This window comes from Equus quagga, chromosome 5 (genome assembly GCF_021613505.1).
Source record: "Equus quagga isolate Etosha38 chromosome 5, UCLA_HA_Equagga_1.0, whole genome shotgun sequence".
NCBI classification, from domain to species: domain Eukaryota; kingdom Metazoa; phylum Chordata; class Mammalia; order Perissodactyla; family Equidae; genus Equus; species Equus quagga.
In genome coordinates, this window is record NC_060271.1 from 117,148,618 (window position 1) to 117,163,105 (window position 14,488).

Consider the following 14,488-nt stretch of genomic DNA (forward strand, 5'->3'; position numbering starts at 1 on the left):
TTCGTTGGTTCGAATCCTGGGCGCGGACATGGCACTGCTCATCAAACCACGCTGAGGCAGTGTCCCACATGCCACAACTAGAAGGACCCACAACGAAGAATATACAACTATGTACCGGGGGGCTTTGGGGAGAAAAAGGAAAAAATAAAATCTTAAAAAAAAAAAAAAAAAAAGTTTATTAGCCTGTGCACAGGAGAGGCACAAGGGAGCCGACGTGGAAAGGAAAGGGGCAGGTGACTGGCTCCTTAGGGGCCAGGATTGTGGGGTTTTTATTAGGCAAAGCCTGGGAAGGAATGTCTTGCTGTGACATGTACAAGTGGGGTTGCACTTGCACCTGCGCTGTCACAGAGTATGCTACTATATGCGACTCATATCATTAGCACGCTAGCTCTCCACCCCTGCATGTGATTTTTACTATGCTAATGAGGGTCACATTCAGTGGACTCCTGGGTGCTAGGGTGCATGCCTAAGCGGGGAAAGTCCAGACACTGCAAAATGTGGACCTTGCTGGTCTCTGTTTGCTTCTCCTAGCTTGCGGGTTGGTTACGGGCCTTATGCCAGGGGCCTTGCAGATGGCCCTGTCTTCTTAGGCTGGTTCCTGTCTCTCACATTGGAGATCAGAAACCCAAGGGTCCCCTCAGGAGGGTGGGGTGTCAGGCAGAGATGAAACCTGCTCTTCTTGGGAGCTGAGTCGCCTCCCTCTGAGGGTGTCAGAGGGATGCAGCCCCCATCCACAAAACCTCAGGCAAAGGAGCAGGGTGTGGAGCCGTGAGAATAGCCAAGTCCCACCTCTGTCCACCACGGAGGATAGGTGTTTTGTTAAGGTACATAGTGACTTCCTCATACTAGGAAGAGGTGGATTCAGGATTTGAAGCCAGGTTTGTTTTAAAGTCCTCTCTACCTCTGTTAAAAGGCAAGAGACTCAGGTCATGTTTCTGGTGTGTGACCTTGGACAAATCACTTCCTTCTGAGGTCAAGGCCCTGCTTGTATGAGTCTGTGTATCACTCCTAAAGCGTGGACAGCCCTACCACAAGAATTTCTTTATTTAAGATTTATTAGGGGCCAGCCCCGTGGCCAAGTGGTTAAATTCCTGCGCTCTGCTTTGGATGACCAGGGTTTTGCCGGTTTGAATCCTGGGCACGGACATGGCACCACTCATCACACCATGCTGAGGCGGCATCCCACATGCCACAACTAGAAGGACCCACAAGTAAAAATACACAACTATGTACTAGAGGACTTTGGGAGAAAAATAAAATCTTAAAAAAAAAAAGATTTATTAATCTCCCTCAGCCTTTGTTAGCTCCCCTCCTCCTCCAGAATCATCAAGTGGGCTCCCTCGAAGCAGGGGCATGCCTCCCACACCCCCCACAAAAGATGGTAAGTCTGTCATCACAAGGGGACCGAGAGCGGAATTCTGGCGCTGTTGTTGCGTCACTCCGCAGGCGGCTAGTGCTGACTCGTATTGGCGGTTCTGCGCCTGCGCGAGGAGAGCGGGTTACGTGCGCGTGCGTACTACGCGTTGGAGAGACCGGGTTAGACGGCCCGGCGCAGAGTTACGGTTCTCTGCGTGTGGTTAAAGTTTTGGCAAGCCAGCAGGTGTGCTAGCGGTCGGGAGGCCTCCCGGTGGAGGCGGGAGCAAGTTCGGAAGCGGCCGGGGCAGTAGTCGAAGGCAGGGCGCGGCATGTCCCGGCTGCCGCCGTGCGGGCAGTGAAGCGCGCGGCGAGCGGGATGGGCCGGCGCCGGGCGCCAGAGGTGTATCGGGCCCCGTTTCCGTTGTACGCGCTTCAGGTGGACCCCAGCGCCGGGCTGCTCATCGCTGCGGGCGGAGGCGGCGCCGCCAAGACGGGCATAAAGAATGGCGTGGTGAGAGCACAGGGCCACTGGGGCCGGATCACGCCACGGGCTGAGGGCGATTCCGGGGGGGTCGCGGGGGCGGGCCGCACCCTATCTTTGGACGCTGCTCTTCCCGGGTGGGAATCCCCGGCATGCTGGGCGTCCCGACGCGAATTTCACCCGAGAACTTCATCACCGGGCGATTGAGAGTGCCAAGGTAAAGTGAAAACTGCACATAGCGCTGCGTAGGCAGGAACGCTTTAACTCGAGCTCAAGAACAGCCCCAGGAGTGTTATCCTGTGTTTTTCCCCGGAGACTACATAGACTTTGCCCTCTAGCAGCGGCGAGATTGGTGCATTTGGCTTTTAGGCTGGGTTTCGTCACGCTTCTGAGCGTCACCCTATTCTGTAAACTGGAGGTAATCCAACCGCGCTTGCTGTACAGATTTTTGAGAAAAAAGGCTCGCGTCGCGAAAGCCTTGTGAACTAGAATGTGCAGTAAGCAAAGGTGGAGGGCATCAGACTATCAGATGTAAGTTTGCCCTGGAGGTGTTCTCCAGGCACCCCTGAACCTTACTCATCCTGGTTCCCTCTCCGACAGCACTTTCTGCAGCTAGAGCAGATTAACGGGCGCTTGAGCGCCTCCTTGCTACACTCCCATGACACGGAGACACGGGCCACCATGAACTTGGCGCTGGCTGGTAACATCCTGGCTGCAGGGCAGGATGCCCACTGTCAGCTCCTGCGCTTCCAGACCCTTCAGCAGAAGGGCAAAAACAAGGCAGAGAAGGCAGGTGAGAAGCCCCCTCCCCAACCCTTTGGGAAAAGGGTTAATTGAGTGCGATCACTCTCATCTTGGTCTCTAAAGAAGTGGGGCTGGAGGTGGGGTTATAGTAAGAGGCGAGAAGCTGGATGTTCACCAGTTGTGTAGAGATGGGCAGTACTACTTACTACAGAAGCCTGGAACCTGGCAGACTGTTTGTGTTGCAGGTTCCAAGGAGCAGAGGCCTCGACAAAGGAAGGGGGCAGCCCCAGCAGAGAAGAAATCTGGAGCTGAAACCCACCAAGAGGGGGTAGAACTCAGTGTAGAGAATTTGCAGGCAGTGCAGACAGACTTCAGCCCTGATCCACTGCAGAAAGTCGTCTGCTTCAACCACGATAGTACTCTGCTTGCCACTGGAGGGACAGATGGCTATGTTCGGGTCTGGAAGGTGTGGTTTTGGGGGGTTAGAGGATGTGTGTCCGTAGCAGCAAGGCCAAAATTGTGAGAAACTGAACATGAGCTCTGGGAGGCTTGTGAGTGAAGCCTGCACTGAGCGGCCATTGGAAGAGAAGAGGGATGGGGGTCAGTGTACTCTTGCTGGGTACCTGGGCTAACCATGCTGGTGGTTTGGCTGCAGGTACCCAGCCTGGAGAAAGTGCTGGAGTTCAAAGCCCATGAAGGGGAGATTGAGGACCTGGCTGTGGGGCCTGAAGGCAAGGTGAGGAGGTGAGAGGGTGGATAAAGTAGGTGGTTATGCTGCTTGTCCAGTAAGTGGATTCCCTAACTGTCCATCCTTGGAATCTTGATTCCTGACTAGTTGGTAACTGTGGGCTGGGACCTTAAGGCCTCCGTGTGGCAGAAGGATCAGCTGGTGACACAGCTGCACTGGCAAGAGAATGGACCCACCTTTTCTCACACGCCTTACCGCTACCAGGCCTGCAGGTGTGAAGACCCTGAGGGTGGCTAAAAGAGACATGGCCTAGATGTGGTGGGGGAGTGGGCAAAGACTGGGGGAAGGCTGGGGAGGATCATAGCCTTAGCAGGTGTTACCGCAAGCAGGACCAGGGTGCAGGAGGGCACAAACCTCTGAAGAGCCTCCAGGAGCTGAACTAGCCCCTCACTCGCCCCCCAGGTTTGGGCAAGTTCCAGACCAGCCTGCTGGGTTGCGACTTTTCACAGTGCAGATTCCCCATAAGCGTCTGCGCCAGCCCCCACCCTGCTACCTCACGGCCTGGGATGGCTCCACCTTCTTACCCCTTCGGACCAGGTCCTGTGGCCATGAAGTCATCTCCTGCCTTAGTGTCAGGTATGAGACAATGCTAGTTTGACTGTGTGTGGGGGTGCCTGGGGGAGCTCAGGAAGGTGTCCTGTCTCAGTCCCTGAGGACTGTTGTTAGTGAGTGATGGTTGCTGCACAGGCATCCAGGACAATGAGCGCTTTCTTGTTTGTTGGCAGTGAATCGGGCACCTTCCTAGGCCTGGGCACGGTCACTGGCTCTGTTGCCATCTACATAGCTTTCTCTCTCCAGGTAATGGATAGAGGTGGGCATAGCTCTGAGGGCTCTTTGGTGTGGGGGCTCTAGGCTGGCTTCTACCCTGAGTGTGCAGGAAGGAGTCTGGCCCAGTCTGTAGAGGGAAAGCCTTCTGGGGGCAAGGGGTATGTTTTCTAGAAAGAATGTTCCCAACTGGGCCTTCCTCACTAGTTTTCCTCTTGTCCCCAGCGCCTCTACTACGTGAAGGAGGCCCATGGCATTGTGGTGACAGATGTGGCCTTTCTACCTGAGAAGGGTCGTGGTCCAGAGCTCCTTGGGTCCCACGAAACTGCCCTGTTCTCTGTGGCTGTGGATAGTCGTTGCCAGCTGCACCTGCTGCCCTCACGGCGTGAGTCATTGGCGTGGGGGGTATCACCTCACCTTTAGCTGTAGCAAAAACTTGCCCCCTGGAGAACGGGCTGCTTGTTTGTAGCTTCTTTCCCCTCCTTGAATGTGTCTGTTCCTTGGGCTATGAAGCCCCTCTGCCTGCTGACATCTCCCCTTGCCTTTCCTGCAGGGAGTGTTCCTGTGTGGCTGCTGCTGCTGCTATGTGTCGGGCTTATTGTTATGACCATCCTGCTGCTCCAGAGTGCCTTTCCAGGTTTTCTTTAGCCTTCCTGTTACCAGGGAATCAGGGGCCTGGACACTGCCGCCTTCTAGATCAGAGTGGAGGCCTGTTTCCCACTGCTGACTCCACTTGGATCCACAGCTCAGGTTACCTCTGATGAGGCTGATGGGCACTGCCTGCCCTTCCCAGTTAAAATTTGGCTGTGGCCCTGTGTGACTCTGAGTCCTGGGAACCTTGCATCCATCATCTCTGGATCCACCCAGGACAGTGGTGTCTGAAGCCCAGGCCATACCACCTGCCTCCTTCTGCTTACCCAGGGTTCTAGAGTTGAGCTTGTCATTTCTCCAGAAACATGTGAAGATGCCCAAGGACCTGGAGGCACTGCTGTCCTTCCTGAAGAAATAGTTATTTTCTCCTCCTCTCCTCACGGCGTTATGGCCAGTTGCTCTTCATGTGAGCCCCTGGCATTTGCTGGGACAAGCACTGGCCTGGGACTTGCTGTTAGGGAAGGAAGGGGCAAAAGGAAGACCCAGGCAGTAATCTATGGATTCACCTGGGTAGCTCGAAGCCGGCCAGGCTAAATATGCAGTAAGTTCCTGGATGGTCTACCCTAGCCTTGAGCAAAGGGAGAATGAGCCTCCGCCCATGTGGCAGGAAAAGTTGATCTTTAATAAACAAAGGAAGACTGAACTGAGACCCCAGATGCTACTCTTGTCAGCTCTTGCCTCCCTAAGGTGAGAGAGCCTTGAGGCTGAGCAGCTCCTCTTGGTGCTGGAAGATGGCTTTGGCATACTGATGCAAGAGGCGGCTCATGTAGCAGTGCTGCCAGGGGAGCAGTCCTTCCAGGAAGCCGATGTGGCCGCCGCGGGCTGTGATGAGCAGTGCGACATGGGGAGAGAGTTGGGCAGCCTGTAGGGGAAAGGCTGGGGGAGGGGTGGGAGAAGAGGTCAGGAACCCTGGCCTTTACTGAGAGCTCAGGCGCTCTCCACTTGCACCTCATGGCCCATTTTCCCTGGTGCCTAAAGTGTCCCGATTCAGGGTGCTCACTATGGACTGGAGAGAAGGGATCATCAGCTGCGTTGAGGCAAAGCACAGGGATCTGGATGGCCTCTACCTTTGTTCTTGGGCTTACTGCTTGGTAGTAAGTAATACAGTCTTGATATCCAAGGACCACAGCTGTGTACCGCTCGTCAAACTGGCGGATTGTGTGGGCCTGCAGGTAGTAGAAGGTGGGATAGGCTAGGATGAGGATGGAGAACAACAAGATATTGGAAGGACAATTTGGGGCAGAGGGGGATGGTTGAAAGACTATACCTGTAGCACAAAGTCTACATTCACCACCTTTTCTATCATCTTTCTGTTTCTGCAAAAGAGCACATAGAGGATTGGCTCTATTCTGGGACCTCACCCAGAGCCAGCCTCTGTCTTATCTCATGAGTGAGAAAGCCCAGATATAGGACTGATGCAAGCGCTGGGGAGAACCCAGCATATGTGCCATCCTGCCCTGTCTGCTGCCCCCTCTCACTTGCCGAGACCCTACCGGTCCACAATTTGGCAGAGCCCAGCAGCGAGGCGCTGATTGAAGAGCAGTGAGTTGAGTGGGGTCTCCAGGCAGCGGTTGGTCTCAAAGCAATCCCAGCATGCAGATATAGTCAGTGCTGCCACCAGCCCTGCAGCTGGTCCCATTCGTGCCAGGTAGTTCATTGCTAATATCCTGCAGGATTGGACCAGGGACCATGAAAGAAGGGTTTGCATTGGTGATTGGGGACAGAGATGAGGAGAAGACATGGAGGGGGAAAGAAAGGAAGACTGGGGCCTTTGGGTTAAGCCCAGGTATCCTTTACCCTCCGAAAGAGATGCCCACAGCCAGCAGTGGAGCTTGAGGGTAGCGGTTCTTTATGTGGTGCACGACTGTCTCCAAATCTGTAGTAGAGTTGGTACAAAAGGCCCTGTGGGTCTGAGGCAAACCAGATTATTGGGTAAAGAGGGAGGTCCCCATCAGATGGCAGAAAAATGGAAGGGCTCAAGAGATGGAAGGGAAATGAAAGAAGGATAGGTAGGTAGAGCCTCAGGGCCAAGGATCTCTAAAGGCAGTGGGGTGAAGGGCTACGATGAGGAAGGAGGGTACTCACCAGCAGTTCTTCCCCACGGCAGCCCCGGTTATTAAGTACGACAGCCCTGTGGCACACACAGGTGCATCTTAGCCAGACCCTCCCTAGAAGCCCCTCTCCCTTTTTGGTAGCCTTCAGACGGACCCCAGTCAAAAGGTGCCCTCCATATAGCACCTTCTCCCCATAGCTATCAGGGTCTGAACTGACCTCCCTATTACAAGTTCTCAGACCCCACCCAATTCCTCTGGGCAGTGCCGATCCTTACCTATACCCATCCCTCAAGGCTTGTTTAACCAGGTGCAAGATATATGAGTCTTGGCTACTGCCTGTTATACCAGGAAGCAGTAATACAATGGGCTGGGTGGTAGGGTCAGGGTATTGACTGCTGTCATGCTGGCCAGCCCAGTCTAGCAGGAGCTGTCCTCCATCTGGGGTTTGGAGGACTTCACTGTGGTTTTGGAGAAAAGAGTACACAAAGATACCGTTAGGAACTCCATGTACTTCTAAAGGTTTATCCCCTGCCCCACCCACAGACAACTCTCACAGCTTCCCATCAGCATGTTTGAGGGCATGCGTTATGCAAAACATTAAGACCATAACAAGTCTTAATTATATATAACAAGGTAATGGGGACATAAAAGATTGAATATTACCTCATGGTTGTGCGATTAAATAGCTTTTCCATTTAGCCACTCTCTTTACCCTCAACACAGAGGCAGATGGGGCAAAGATTACCTTCATTTTGAAAGAGGTAGACAGGATTCCCCTATGCTTGCAGCTGCATATTCATCCCCTTCTGTCCCTGTCTTACCTCCAGTAAGGGACTATAGGCTGAGACTGCAGTAAGACTCTGAAGATGGTTTGTAGCCGCCCCTCGAAACACCATAGTGTAGGATAGAAAGTCTCCATAGTGACTGGACAGTGTTGCACCAGGAAGGCTAGAAACCGGGAGCCAGTCACCAGTTGAGGCCTCTGTAATCACACAACGCAGTCTGCTTCACTGATTTTTGTACCAACCCAGTGAAACATCCAGCACCAGAGTGATCCCTCTCCAGAGGCCAGCGTGGAGGGCACTGCTTTGTCATGAGGAATCTTGCATATCTCTGCCTGGAATGGCCAACTCATCTTTGTTAATACAGTCTAGCTACATTCCCAAAGAACTGCACTCCTGCACTGTCACCTCTCCAGAACTGACGCTGAACCGACTCAGAACCAGGGCTGGGAGCTGCTGCAGCGGACTGGGTGCTGACTCCACCACTCAGCCCATCCATGCCCCAAACCGGTTTTGGAGAGAGCAGGTAATATAAAATAAATTGCCCAGCTGACCCCCTGCAGGAAGGAAGCGTCTGAAGAAATGCAGCACCGTTCAGTCTGTGACCTTTGCCTTGCAGTTGAATTATCCACGCAGTGTCATCTTCCCCAAACCATCTCTGGCTGGCTGGCTCCTCCTGATTTTAGTACTCCATTGTCATATATTCCTGTTCCCTACTGTGTGTAACCACTGTTGAAAGGCTTCTTTTCTACCACAGCACCTCATTTTCTTACTCGTGTGGCCCCTGCTGTTACACCATAGTGTAAGGGAGGGATAGTCCCAATGTGAGCAGATTTTCTCTTGTATGCCAGCCAGGAAGAAGGTAATGGGGATAGGATGACAGGGACAGATGAGGTCAGTGGGCACTCAGCCTTGACTTTCGGCCCCTCTGCTGGGTTCTTCTGGATAGACATCAAGGGCCTAGCCACATAGGAGGTTTATGAAAGAGAATGCTGTAGAAAGCCGCAAAGCCTCAGACTCAAGAAATAGAAATTGCGTTTCTGTCACAGGCCCTAAGGAACTTGAGGGCTGATTCCTAGCTCTTTTGCAGTCTTAGTATTCAGAAGGGGCTAGGTTGGTAGCGTGACTGTCATGAGATATGACTTGTCCCCTAGTTTTTGGGCCCTGGATTAACAACTGTGATTCACTGTGTGCCATATACAGGCACTAGGCTAAGCCCAAGCTTATGTAATAGGATATTTTGTAAGTGAATAAACTATGATTCACAGAGGTTAAGTTGTTTGCTCAAAGTCACACAGCAAGCAAGAGGCAAAGCAGAATTAATAATAATGATATTACCATGAATACTGGTAGGTAAAATTTGTTGAGTACTCATTATGTTCCAAGCATCGTGCTAAACGCTTTACGTGATTCTATCCTGTGAGCTTCGCAACAGCTCTCTGAGACATACTACTGATTCCCCTGTGGGAACAGGTTTGACTGTTGAGGAACTTGTCAAGTCACAAAGCTTGCCCAAGCTAATGGGTGGTGAAGCTGAGATTCAAGGTCAGGTCTTAGTCATTGTACTATATTAACTCCTAAGTGCCAAGATTTGAGTTGTCAATTTATTAAATTCTTGGTCAAACAGCTCAGTAGTGTGGAACAAGGCACTAATAAATTGGGTCACAGGAAGCATTTCTTGATTTATTCCTGAGAATTAATCAGTAATATGCCATTGGTCACTGTGGATGAATCAATACCAATCCATTATGGTGCTGGATAATCCAAACTCCATGTCCTCAGGGCCTCCAGAATGTTACTTTTCCTGCATTTTAACCAGTATTTGGAAGTCAAGGAAGGGTTTGGAATATAAAGTGGCAGAGGTCTCTGACTTCTGTGTAGCTGATTGCCAGCAAAGGAAAATGTTTAAGAACAGCTCTGGTCTGAAATGACTGACTTTCCAAATCAGACATAGAAGGTTAGATTTATAGTGTATTGAGGTTTGGATTTTTTAAATTGTTTTGTTAAGGCAGACTTATTTTATAAACAATACATGTGAATGTAGAAAGCTCTGAAAATACAGAAGAGTCTAGGTAGCATTAAAATTCGCTATAGGTCTTTTCAAAGGGCTTAAATCAATAAGTTTCTTGTTAGACTCAGCTACCTAGAACAGCGTTCAATGAAGATTAAAAGATTTAGATTTTTCTGGATATGTAAATTATGTGTTTTATGTAAATTGCAGTGAGAAAAAAGTCTCCAAGTTCATCAAAATCAGCCTCTTCAGACTTTCCCATTGCACTATACGTGGAGAACCTAGAACTTAACACAGGGCTGAATGAGAACCGGCAGTTAGGGTTATTCGCCAGTCCTGAGCTAGGAGGGGAACCTCTGCCAGCGTTTAACAGAAGCAAGCCCCTACTAAGCTGATAAGGTGATGTGGGGGTTAGCCACAACCCCACGGGCCTCCAGTTCCTTCATTTAGTGCAGCTAGTGAGAAACTCAGCTACCCTGCCTAAAAAGAAAAAAAACTTGCATATCTCCCTGACACCTCTAGATGACTTTCCCCAAATGTTTGTCCACAGCATAGGGAGTAGCACCCCTCCGATGCCTGAAAGGCCCAGCCGGCGTGAGGAACACGCAGGATGCAGAGAATCTAGGGAGGCAAAGAAGCGACTCTCCATTAGGTGATAACAGCAAAGCGACCCCGGCTAGAGCGGGGCGGGGTTGGCGGTGTGGTTGGGGCGTCAGATTTCACGTGAGGTAGGCAGCCAACCATGCTAGCTCCCACAAAGGGCTCGAGCCCCGCGCTGGAAGCTGCTCCCTAGACCCAAAGGTCCCAAACCCGCTGGCCAGAGCTCTGGACACTCACCCACCTGCGGCACACACGCCCAGTAGTATCCCAGGTAGAGGGCAGCGCCAAGACCCAAAAGCAGAGAGAAGGGCTCTGTCCAGATGCCATTCTGGGAGCTCAGGAAGGAGGTCAGCATCTTGCGTCGCTGGATTCCAACTCCCAAATTCTTGAGTGGTTCCAGGCCCTCGACCTTGTCTAGTTGTGCAGCAGGTGAGCGCCGGGCCCCGCCCATTCTACGCCATTGGACGGCCTGTGCGTGTCCTGCCTCCACTGCCCGTCGGTTTCGGGATCCGGCCCCGCCCGCTGCCGGTGCGGCCCGCGGCGACGGGAGGTGCTAGGACGTCTCAGGGGCGGGCCGGCTGCGCTAGCAGCTCCGCGCGGAGCTGATCCGAGGCCCTTGCAAATAGCCTGCCTGCTCCCGGCCGGCATCTAGCGCCTTCGCGCCTCTTGTCTGCTCTTCGCCGCCACAGCGGTGCAGCACCTTGCAAGGAGTAGCGGCCTCCCCCCCAGCACCATCTTGGTGAGGGGCATCTCCAGCTCCTTCTTCCTCAAACTCTGCCCCGACCACGACGAGTCAGGCAGCTTCGTCCGAGTCCCCCAGCCACTGACTCAGTCACACACAGGACACAGACACTCCCAGGGTGACAGTCTGCCCTGTCACACAAGGTACAGTCATGCACAATGACCTTCATGCTCAGGGCATGGCCACTCACATTGTGACACCCTGCAGTCCCACAGTGTTCAGCCAATTCACAGTGGTCCTCACACACTGTCCTCAACCATTCACACTGTGACACCCCACACTGTCACATAGTCAAGTTTCAGCTACTGAGTGGCTGGCATTACACGTAGAGTCACACACATATAGGTTAAAGTCACGCATGTAGTGTCTCTCTATGCTGTCTCATACAATCAAGGTCATCAGTACAATATTTACTCATCGTCCACTCTGTACCAGGCACTTGAGATACCCCAGGGATGCTGTCCGTGTCTTCACTGGGATGTAGAAACAAGTAATCTACAGAACAGTGGCTCTCAACCTTGATTTAAGATTAGAATCATCTAAGAGTCTGAAAACTACCAGTGCCCAGGTCCCAATGTTACTGAACCATGTTCATTTTTGCCCACCACCCAGAAAGCCAAACACCAAGATGACGAGATTGCAGAAGAGAGTTTACTCACAAGGCAGCCACGTGAGGAAGCGAGAGCATGAGCCTCAAATTCGCTTCCCTGAAAATAGGGACTCAGGGCTATTTATGGGATAGGGGGCAAGGTGGTCTGAAATGTGAAGAGAGGTGATTGGAGGTGAGGAGAGGTGAGGTAATTGATGGTCTGTGCGAGCATAGTCAGACCATACCTCTTCATAGGACCCATGTTCACAAAAGGGCGGCACTAGCATGATCTGAGGGTGGAGTTTTTAGCCTCTTGATGTCAAAAGGTCACCTATTGGACATCTGCGTGGGCCCAGTTGATGAGCTGGTGGTCTCAGCCGGCCTGAAATGGACAAGGAGCTCTAATTTGTGAAGAATAGCTCACACGCCCATTACCATGGTGACCCAGGCTCCAGGGAGATGTTAGCAATAGGAGCCTAGTGGGAGCCAGATAGCATATTACCTCAGCAGCACAGTTAACAATGAGTTGATTCAACAGCTAAAAGCTATGATCAGTAATTGCAAAAAGGAAAAAACTTAAGTTCCTGGATACTTAATCATCAACGGCTGTTTGCTGGTTTCACCACTCCCCGATAGAGTTGGTCTGGAGAGGAGCCTAGGTGTCAATATAAGTTAAAAGCGCTCTGAAGATTCAAATGTGTGGTCAGGGTTGCACCCCTGCAATGGAGCACAGTGCTGGATACGGGAAGTACTAGCTGCAGCAGGAGCACTGACGAGGGTGCCCAAACTCCATGGGGTCAGAGAAAGCACACTCAGGCATGAAATGCCAATACTCTACATTTAAGCTGAAAGCAAAAAACGAGTAGGAGTTTCCCAGGCAAGGGGGAGGTGGGGAGAAAGTAGTCGTTCCTGGAGAGCATAAGCAAAAGCCTGGATGTGAGAGACTTCTTAAAGGAACCAAAAGAAATTTGGTGTGGCTGGAGCATTAGATTGTTAAGAATCAGGTTGTGAGCAGCTACATAAAGGATATTAGAGTTTATCCTAAGGGTGGAGGAAAGCCATCAGAGAATTTTGAGAAGGGGTGGGTGACATGATCAGAGTCATGTTCTAGAAGAATCATTCAGACCGCTTGGAGCATGGATTGGAGGAGGATGAGAATGGAGGCAGAGAGGCCAATTAGGAGGCTGTGAACAGAACTTTGGCACAGATGATGGACTGGGGGAAGCCCTCGAGAGAAGTGAAAATCTTTAAGATAGGAGGCAGAATTAGTAAGACTTGGTAGTAGCTTGGAGATGGGGGGAGAAGAAGGAATCATGGATGACCCCCCAGTTTCTGACTGCACCATTCAGGGATGCACAGAAGTGCACGGAGGTGCCTTTCCCTCATAGGGAAACTGGGGGAGGGGAAGGTTTGAGGAGGAAGATGCTCCTTCTGACTGAGACACATAGAGGCTGGGGTGCTAGTAGGTGTTCTAATTGTGTTTTCTTAGATTCCATGTTTGTCTATCTGGCATCTATTAATCACAAGGCCAGACTAAGCGCCAAAGTTGTTTATATCTCCCCTGCAATCCAGAGCCCATATTCTGAACCACTTCCTTTATCTAACTCTCGCACATCAAACCAATATTTCCCCTGTTCCAAATCAACCGAAGCCCAGGTACTAGACAACTAGAGACAACCCCAGACAACCAGAGATCGCCCTTATGCCCCCAAACCCACCGGAATTATTCAAACTAGCCAATCCTAAACTGTTTGCCCTACCTTGCCTTTCCTGTTTAATATGGGCTGTGGCCCATGCCTTCCTCTTGCTCTTTTCTGCCTTCTCACTTACATGGATGCTTCCCCCTGTGGTCCTGTGTGGCTCTTGTTTCCAGGAGAACTGTAACATTAAACTTTTCTTATGGTGGCATTAGTCACTCTTATAAATTAAGACCCAAGCACAAATCAGTAGGATGCTCAATTCCTGAGGTGGGGTAAGCGACTGGAATTGGAGGTTTGGCAGTCATCAGCATTGAGATGCCATATTTGTTTGCAGGGCTGCCATAACGAAGTACCACAGACTGGGTGTCTTAACAACAGAAATCTATTGTCTCACAGTTCTGGAGACTAGAAGTCTGAGATCAAAGTGTCAACAGAATTGGTTCCTTCTGAGAGCTGTTAGGAAGAATCTGTTCCATGCCTCTCTTCTAACTTCTAGTGGTTTCCTGGCAATCTTTGGCATTCCTTGGCATGTAGAAGCTTCATTCCAGTCTCTTCTTGCATATTCACATACTATTCTCCCTGTGTATGTGTGTCTGTTTTCAAATTTCCCCTTTTTATATGGACACCAGTAACACTGGATTAGGGACCCACCCTACTCCAGTATGACCTCATCTTCACTAATTATATCTGCAAAGACCCTATTTCCAAATAAGGTCACATTCTGAGGTATTAGGGTTAGGACTTCAACATATGAATTTTTGAGGGACACAGTTCAACTCAAAACAGATAATGATAGAAGCCACATAAACACATGAACAGATAGGAAGTGAGGAGAAAGCCCAGAGGAACTGTGATGCATGAAGAAAACTAAGAAATGACTAAGAAAGAGAGGAATGGTGTAGCCGAAACCAATGGATACCATGATCCAAGGAGGCAGTGTCCTGTAGTGTCTACCACAGGAAGGAGAGCCACCGGGTGGCCTCAGTGAGTCTGGGTTTGTTGTGATGGATGCTGATGGGAAGGAGCTGATGGAGAGTGAGAAGTTGAAGATTCCAGAGAGAAAAGAAGTCATTCATTCAAAGCACTAAGTCCTTGGGTCAGTGAGTGAGGATGTAGTCCAGAGTCTAGGTGGAGGAACTGGCCACTGTGACAAAAATAGGTGACACTCCATTTTGAACACAAAGCTGCAGCCACACACCACAGCACTCTGTGCAGGCAAGCAACTGCCCCCAGCACCATTAAGATGACACTTCCCAGACAGTGCC

At 51.1% G+C, this 14,488-nt stretch overlaps 2 protein-coding genes across 4 annotated transcripts; one reads left to right on the forward strand and one right to left on the reverse strand.

The window, feature by feature from the left end:
• The first annotated feature begins 1,502 nt into the window (after window positions 1-1,502).
• PREB (prolactin regulatory element binding) lies at window positions 1,503-5,399 on the forward strand. Of its 2 annotated transcripts, none has more exons than XM_046661543.1 (9): window positions 1,503-1,867; window positions 2,438-2,630; window positions 2,827-2,909; window positions 3,237-3,317; window positions 3,417-3,541; window positions 3,732-3,905; window positions 4,055-4,127; window positions 4,320-4,479; window positions 4,648-5,399. In XM_046661543.1, the coding sequence occupies exons 1-9, from the start codon at window positions 1,733-1,735 to the stop codon at window positions 4,740-4,742; spliced, it is 1,119 nt and encodes a 372-aa protein (XP_046517499.1). In that variant the 5' UTR covers window positions 1,503-1,732; the 3' UTR covers window positions 4,743-5,399. The 2 variants fall into 2 exon arrangements, with proteins under 2 accessions (XP_046517499.1, XP_046517498.1); XM_046661542.1 differs by having other exon boundaries at window positions 1,504-1,867; window positions 2,827-3,047.
• On the reverse strand, window positions 5,347-10,678 carry ABHD1 (abhydrolase domain containing 1). 2 transcript variants are annotated; one of them, XM_046661539.1, is made up of 9 exons: window positions 10,434-10,678; window positions 7,621-7,781; window positions 7,075-7,257; window positions 6,831-6,876; window positions 6,543-6,655; window positions 6,239-6,412; window positions 6,013-6,061; window positions 5,746-5,911; window positions 5,347-5,621 (listed from the first exon to the last, which is right to left on the reverse strand). In XM_046661539.1, exons 1-9 carry the CDS (start codon window positions 10,641-10,643, stop codon window positions 5,428-5,430), a joined length of 1,296 nt encoding a protein of 431 aa, XP_046517495.1. In that variant the 5' UTR covers window positions 10,644-10,678; the 3' UTR covers window positions 5,347-5,427. The 2 variants fall into 2 exon arrangements, with proteins under 2 accessions (XP_046517495.1, XP_046517497.1); XM_046661541.1 differs by having other exon boundaries at window positions 10,430-10,546.
• Window positions 10,679-14,488: the final 3,810 nt, after the last annotated feature.

Excerpts from the sequence above, each read along its gene's own strand:
- PREB (XM_046661542.1), top strand. The coding sequence starts at position 1,733 with ATGGGCCGGCGCCGGGCGCCAGAGGTGTATCGGGCCCCGTTTCCGTTG. Across the intron at positions 2,631-2,826 it reads AAACAAGGCAGAGAAGGCAG|GTTCCAAGGAGCAGAGGCCT; the intron begins GTGAGAAGCCCC and ends TTTGTGTTGCAG. Across the intron at positions 4,128-4,319 it reads ACATAGCTTTCTCTCTCCAG|CGCCTCTACTACGTGAAGGA; the intron begins GTAATGGATAGA and ends TCTTGTCCCCAG.
- ABHD1 (XM_046661539.1), bottom strand. The coding sequence starts at position 10,643 with ATGGGCGGGGCCCGGCGCTCACCTGCTGCACAACTAGACAAGGTCGAG. Across the intron at positions 6,413-6,542 it reads GTGGGCATCTCTTTCGGAGG|GATATTAGCAATGAACTACC; the intron begins GTAAAGGATACC and ends CCAATCCTGCAG. Across the intron at positions 5,622-5,745 it reads TCCCTTCTCTCCAGTCCATA|CCTTTCCCCTACAGGCTGCC; the intron begins GTGAGCACCCTG and ends CCCCTCCCCCAG.